The sequence below is a fragment of the Electrona antarctica genome (genome assembly GCF_951216825.1).
Source record: "Electrona antarctica genome assembly, chromosome: 17".
Lineage (NCBI taxonomy): Eukaryota > Metazoa > Chordata > Actinopteri > Myctophiformes > Myctophidae > Electrona > Electrona antarctica.
In genome coordinates this window covers 13,570,455-13,578,189 of record NC_136798.1, presented here as the reverse complement: position 1 = coordinate 13,578,189, position 7,735 = coordinate 13,570,455, and the positions used below count along the sequence as shown (strand labels likewise).

The 7,735-nt window shown below is 40.7% G+C and overlaps 1 protein-coding gene across 1 annotated transcript; it reads right to left on the bottom strand.

Moving 5' to 3' along the window:
- Positions 1-468: 468 nt before the first annotated feature.
- Positions 469-5,154, bottom strand: erh (ERH mRNA splicing and mitosis factor). Its single transcript, XM_079526122.1, has 5 exons — positions 4,986-5,154; positions 4,374-4,461; positions 4,013-4,133; positions 2,847-2,958; positions 469-861 (listed from the first exon to the last, which is right to left on the bottom strand). The coding sequence occupies exons 1-4, from the start codon at positions 4,986-4,988 to the stop codon at positions 2,856-2,858; spliced, it is 315 nt and encodes a 104-aa protein (XP_079382248.1). The 5' UTR covers positions 4,989-5,154; the 3' UTR covers positions 469-861; positions 2,847-2,855.
- Between the last annotated feature and the right edge of the window lie 2,581 nt (positions 5,155-7,735).

The window sequence follows — 7,735 nt, the reverse complement described above, 5'->3', positions numbered from 1 at the left end:
GCAACAACAGGGCAACCAGACACATTTAAAGACGCAGTACAGGCGAAACTCAACAGCAAGCAAATAGTAAAATATAAGTACACAAGTTAATTAAATATATAATATCAGTAGTATACTATATGGCGAAATAACAATTGCGTTGCATTTGTTTAAGCTTCTTAACTCTTTTTGCGTTAACTTTTTATTTAGTCACATTCATCTTTATCAACTTTACTTCAAGAGGCAATCCATTCATTTGGAATACATTATTTTAACATCCCTCCATTCCACAATAACATTCTACCATGGTTCAATTTGTTTCCACACAATTAACAGTATCTCATTGAATGTATAGTTTGTTGTTTGGAGCACAGGAACTGGAGTTAGGCATTGAAAATATTATCCTATTAATCGTCTGGCCTCATTTACAAACTAAGTTTCACAAATTTTAACAACTGTGTGTGTACAAAGATGGAACACCGAAACCAGTTTGTAAACAATATTTTATTCACTTTAAATCAACAAAAACACACAAGTAGCAGAACGTTGATGTCAGGAAAAAAGAACCCTTTGAAAACATGTAGGAAATATTGCCTTTCACATGTCCAATGATGCTATATTAACATGAAATATGGAAATGAAAACCGCTGGGATCACTGAAATCACACAACAATTCACCTTGTTGAATAAAAAAGAAATAAATCACCATCAACAGTGGGTTCAAATCCAACTTTCCAGTACAGGTATAAAACAATGTCACATAACTGTTTTACAAAGTCAAAATGTGAAAAGAAATCAAGATTGGTTAAAACAAAAATTGGCCTGTCCCATGATCTATCCCATGGAGCATTTCTTCCAATGGAGTCCGTGCAGCAAACATCCCTAGGATCAACACAGCACCAAATTACAGGCTGACAAATGTAATGCCAAGCACAATTTCAGACACATTACACTTTTCAACTGCATGGTACCAGCGCAACTTGTGTCTTCTCACCTTTGTAGGTTTTCCAAATTTCCATTGGACAAAATTAGTACCTAGTACTTTATTTTTTTTATCACCTCTGTCGAGGTTCCAAGCCAGCTGAGGCGATATCAAAATGTGATGTGGTTTCTCCTTGACCAACCAATTGTTGGTTGTGTTTCCACATGAACCCTAGGAACCCTTTTCAGGGCATGTCGAGCATTGTGATGTGTTGTGAGCTTGTAGACTGGCTATTTTCAGTGAAGACATTTGGTGTAGCACACTTTCTCATGAGCTCCAGCCTGGACCTGATGCGAAAAAGTGTGCTACACCAAACCGTCCAGGGATCACCAGGTGTCTGAAACTCTGAATGGACCGTTACAGGTCTGTAACACAAAGTGCATAAATGAAACCAAATGGTCCCTCACTGGTCCATTTAGTTCCATTTGTACACTGCAAGTTAAATGAACACTGGATTTTACCATGTAAATTGGTTATTGTACACTCAGAGTTACAAACCTGTTAGCCCCTTTCGGAACCCTCGTAAAAGGTTTCTGACATTTGGATGTTTACCTTTTACGGAGGGTCCCTTCTCAGTTTTCGCCCGCAACATGGCGATTCTGGGATACACACGGACTTGGCCTCGCATATGTCCTTGCTGCGCTATTTGAGTGATGGTTATATGTCTCTAAAGAAGCATATATCAGCAATAGGAGACAACGGAGACAACGGAAACCTCAGCGAACGGCGCAGAAGCCGGTAAGTATAACTTTGTTAGACCGGTTTGGCAGCTCTGAAATTCTCTCTTCCTCACTTCCCATGTCCCGCCTCCCTGGCTAGCTGCACGTCCTAGTTACTGCCTCTGATTGGCCGACCGCATACATGCAGGATGTTTTTCAGAGCTGCCAAAACGGTCTAACAAAGATTAAAAATAGGGTTTCCGTTGCCGATATGCTTCTTTAGAGACATATAACCATCACTCAAATAGCACAGCAAGGACATATGCGAGGCCAAGTCCGTGTGTATCCCAGAATCGCCATGTTGCGGGCGACAACTGAGAAGGAACCCTCCGTAAAAGGTAAACATCCAAATGTCAGAAACCTTTTACGAGGGTTCCGAGAGGGGCTACAAACCTGTAAGGGTACATCATTGGACCACTGGTGGCCCCCGGACCCCACAGACGTTGAGACCCAGTGGGGTAGAGGGGGAAACCCAGCACATAGGGTGGTTAAACTTTTGAACTAGGCGTTATCAGAACAGTTTGTTTGACTGTATAGGTGCAATAGATATAGTTTCCAAATCCATTGTTCTTTATCCTCTCTACTGTGCAGTGTTGGAAACGTATATAACATATATGGGGTACCATCTGCAGTGGAAAATGAAGTACATGGTACCAAAAGCGAGTCAAGTCGAGCTGGTACTAAGCAGTGGAAAAGAGCTTTAAGAAAGAAAGCCCATTTTCTCTCTTCTTGAACCAGTTTATTATACCCACCCCATTCCCTCTATAACACACACACACACACACACACACACACACACACACACACACACACACACACACACACACACACACACACACACACACACACACACACACACACACACACACACACACACACACACACACACACACACACACACACACACACACACACACACACACACACACAATAAGTTTGGGAAATGTCACCATCAAGTTGTTAAATTTGGTTACGTGTAATTCATTCATTTGGGTCAGCTACATGTAGCTTAACGTGCAGGTATTCGAGCCTCAATTTTTACTGGAAATAAATAGCAAATAAATAATTAAAACCAGTGTTGGGCAAGTTAAGCTACATGTAGCTGACCCAACACTGAGTGTAATATGGTATATTGATCCCAAGTCTGTAACAGAGACAACCTGTACCTCTCGTCTTTACTTCCCCGCCTGCTGGGCCTGACGCCGCAGCAGCACGTATATTTTCTCCTTGATCCAGTCTTTGTTGTATGGCTGGTATGTTTGAGTGTCAGCCCTGTACCTGGATATAAAGAAAAAGGCATAATTACTTACATTGGTCACATAGTCCCCAGTTCATGTCATGACCATTTCCTAGCTGCAGGTAACTTGGATGTTATCTGCATAGTGGCAACAAGCTCCATTGACATCCCATTCACAAAATCCTATTTGATTGTATTAAACATTAAACAACCATAAACTCACCAATAATATAGATGTATGGAAAGCTTGGGTTATCCTAGCCGCAATTTGCAACTCTAGATTTGTTTACAATGGGATGGATCTAGAGTTGCAATACCCTCCATTGACTCCCCACTCATCCAATTTGGTTTGTGATCTGCTTGTCTTAAACAACGTTAAACTCACCAACATTGCAGCTGTAGTCCAAGCTTGAATTATCCTCTTTCAATCTGCCGAGCTTGTTTTTCATAAAAATCCCCCGTAGACATGTTATGAGCTACTTTCTGTCAAGAAATTCTGTGCAGGTGATTCTTTTTCTAAGTGCTGGAGTTTGGAAGCACTCGTCATAAGTCACTGAACGGCCCAGCGTACCACCCGTTTCGAATTTGCACATAATGCAGGAGGCAGCAGCACAACCCGTTAACAAAAACGAGTGCTTCCAAATCACCTGCAGTGGATGTCTTGACAGAAAGTAGCTCATAACATGTCTACGGGGGATTTTTATGAAAAACAAGCTCAGCAGATTGAAAGAGGATAATTCAAGCTTGGACTACAGCTGCAATGTTTGTGAGTTTAACGTCGTTTAAGACAAGCAGATCACAAACCAAATTGGATGAGTGGGGAGTCAATGGAGGGTATTGCAACTCTAGATTCATCCCATTATAAAAAAATCTAGAGTTGCAAATTGCGGCTAGGGTTATCCTTTTTATGGGCAACTTTATGGCAAACTGTTTGGGCTCTGAATCTGCTGTCAATGGAGCTTGTTACTTAGTTGTAGATAGGATCCAAGTTGCTTGCAGGTAAACATTTCCTACAATCTGGCACTAAATTAGGACTTTAAGAATAAATCAATGATTTATTCTTATATAAATCAATGATTTAAAAATCATACTTACACAAGGCAGCTCAGGTCTGCCAGGTCATCAATGAAGTCAAACAACTGACTGATGTCATACGTGATGGAGGGACTGTTGGGATTCATCCTCTTCAGGTGCTCCTCATACATCTTGCAAACACCTGTATGCAAATGCAGGGCATGATGATTCAATGAATGCTTCAGCAATGGCCACATATAGAAAATGATGCAATGTTTTCAAAATAAAACTAACAAAGGTTATGAAAGGAGGGCATAGTACTACATAGTACTTACTAAGTAAGTTATCATGATACTAAAAGACGGGGTACACCGTAGTTTGTCAAAACACGTTACATATTGTGATATAAAAAAGGAGAATCCAGCTTATGACTCAAACTCACCTTCCATACATTCATTCACCGACTCATAGTCAGCATATGTGCGGCCCTCTGGTCTCTTTGTTGGCTGGACAAGCAGGATTGTGTGCGACTGTAAGAACAGAGAAAAATATACATGCTTGTATTTTGTACTTTGTTTATATCTCAGACGAGATATTAAATAGTCTCAACATTTCACCAAGTCCACATTGAAATATAAAATTATGCTGTATTATTCGAATGAACACGATACGTTCAACGTTAACAAAAGATGATAATATGGCTCAAAATGATTACAGGTAAAGTCGCCGTGTGGGTATTTTGAGGACGATGACACCGAAACCAAGTATGTTAATGGTATTTGTTTTTTTTGGTACGCTACCAAATAAAACATTATTTCAAAAATGATCGGTTAATTATCCCAATCCATAATTTAGATCAAATAAGTCGAAATAAAAGGTTTAATTTCGGGAGTCAGATGAGTCTACCGAGGACATAAATGGGTCAAACTCATTGGTTTGGCACAGTAAACGAGAGCCTCGTAGTTAGCTTAGCTGCATTAGCTTAGTAGCATCAAACACAATACCTGGATAATGGAGCTTCCAAATTCCTGAAATGTAAACAAACCACACTCACCATGTTTGTGCTGACCGCAATCTTGAAGCTTTCGTGTTTTGGGTGTTAAACCGAGTATAATTTGCAAATATGGTAAAAAACAAAATTTCGACGCAGAAGCAGCCTCTAGCAGTGAAGATTCAACGGAAATGATACAATATTCTTCCGGTTAGAAGCTTCTTGCCTTCTTCTTCTACTGCGGTTCCGGTTGGAAGCTGCTAGAGAACTTTCCAAAATAAAGGTAATAATAATAATTATATATATATATATATATATATATATATATATATATATATATATATATATATATATATATATATATATATATTTATATATATATATATATATATATATTATATATAAATATATAAATATATATATATATATATATATATATATATATATATATATATATATATATATATATATATATATATATATATATATATGTTCTAACAACCAAAACTACTACAGTATGTCTCCATTTATTTTGTTTTTAGAGTGATGCAGCGGTGGCCGAACGGATAGCGGCGCGGTCTAGATACCGGAAGGTTCCCAGTTCGAACCAGCCGTCCGACACGTTAAAATTACCACCGCTGAAATGCCCTTGAACAAGGCATCAACCACTACGATGAAATGTGTTCTATGAGCAGGGCCTGGCTGGAAACAAGTTCTTGAGCTTAGCCCAGATACCCTGGGTAAATATAGATTTCATTTCATTTCATGCAACCACTCCCTTACGGAGCTATGTGTGTGGGTGGCTGGCTGGGTGCGTCTGAGCACGAAAACAGCATGGTTGTTTTTCACCACCTGTGCGCAACCTAACACACACACACAAACACACACGCACATAACTGTATATATGGTGATTTCGGGTGTGCCAGTACAGTACAGTAGAGGGTACAGTAGAGGGACCCCCACACGTCATTTCTCAACCGTTTCGGACATGGGGCGGCTCGCCGGAATCGGGCCGGCACCCTGGGTGCGTTCCTGTGGGTCTGGAACTTGAACATGGAGCGAGCCATTGCAGGGATAAAAGAACACATGTAAATAATGTGTTAAAACGTTCTGCTGAGAATGCAGAGCATCTCAAGCTGATACAGTATGCTCTCAGGATGCACACCTGACCTCACCTCACTTTATTAAAAATATAAAGTATAACCTTTTGATTGATTGATTGAAATATTTAACACAGTTTGCAGAATTACAGCACAAACTCAATACAGATACTGTTAACTGTGAGTGGATGACCCAATAAAGCATTACACTTGTTTACAAGAGGGTCCACCTTGTTCAATTCATCAAAACATTTAGAGACGTACAAATAGACACTTCTATATAAGCCAAAGAACAGAACAGGAATTCATCATAAACTGGAGGTAAAAAGGGAAAAGAAACATATGTGAGGGGAAAAGGGGTGGGTGGTGAGGGGGGATTTAGATTTTACGGGGGCCAGTTTTGAATTGCAGCCGTCCGTAGGTGCCCTTTGAGAGTGGTTTTGAAGGAGTGAAGGGATTTATGACTTCATGACTGTTGGTAGGGCGTTCCACATTTTGGTGGCATAGGAGCGAAAATAATTTAGTCCCTTGTTTGTGCCGAATCTGGGTTGTACATGGTTCGTTGCGCTCCCTCTGGTGTTGTGGGTGTGGACTTCGTTAACATTAAGGAAGTATCTAGACAGATACATGGGTATCTTGGTGGTGTATTGAATCTTGTGGACCAGACCCATTGCAAGATGCTGTACTTTGTCGTTGACCCTAAGCCATTCCAGCCTGTCAAGGTGGGCAGGGGTGAGGTGGGTTCGGGGGGTGAGCCCAAGTAGGAGCCTGACCAGTTTGTTTTGGGAAATCTGGAGCCTTGTTTTAAGGGCATTTGAGGTGCTGTGGTACCAGGAGGTGCATGCATAGTCAAAGAAACCTTGTATGAGGGCTTCTGTTAAGGTCTTCAAGGTGTTTTTGTTGACTAGTGATTAGATCCTGCAAAGGAATGTTGTTCTTTGGTTTACTTTTTTGATTACGTTGGTGGCCATTTTATAACCGGAAGGATTAGCCTCCAGGATGGAACCTAGGTAGGTAATTTCATCTTTACGTGTGATAATATTGTCACCCACTCTAAACAAGAAGCCATCTGCCTGGCTGAGATTACTATTTGATCCAAAGAGAATGGATTCAGTTTTTCCCAGGTATAAAGTTTATCAGTGAGCCAGGTGCAGATTCTACCGAGTTCAGAGCTGAGGGCCTTTTCAACCTGCAGTTTGTTCCTGTCCGAGACTAGCAGTGCCGACCGAGTCATCTGCGAACAGGAACAAGTTGCAGTCACAAGCTGATGTCATGTCGTTTACATAATAGAAACAGTAAAGGCCCTAGTATGCTTCCTTGTGGAACGCCACAGCTCACTGGGAGGGGGGGGGGGGGGGGGGGGGGACAGTGTTCCATTCACCTAACAATGAATCCATGAATTCAAGGCTTCATAGGGTATGTATATTGATAGAAAATAAGTCATTGTTTCAGTGAACTAATCCTTTAAGCCTATTTTAATATAGGATTGCATGCATGTAGGCCTATTCAGCTCCCTTTTCACGGAACTCAGAGATAATTTAACTTTTCTTGCAATTTTTATGTTGGTTATTATATGAGAATGCACCAAGTCTCTGTAAGTATGTACGTACATCTGTAATCCAAGTAACTTGGAAACCCCCCCCCCCCCCCCCCCCCCCCCACCGACTTCAAATTTGACACACATTCCACACCACCATACACAGGGAGTGCAGT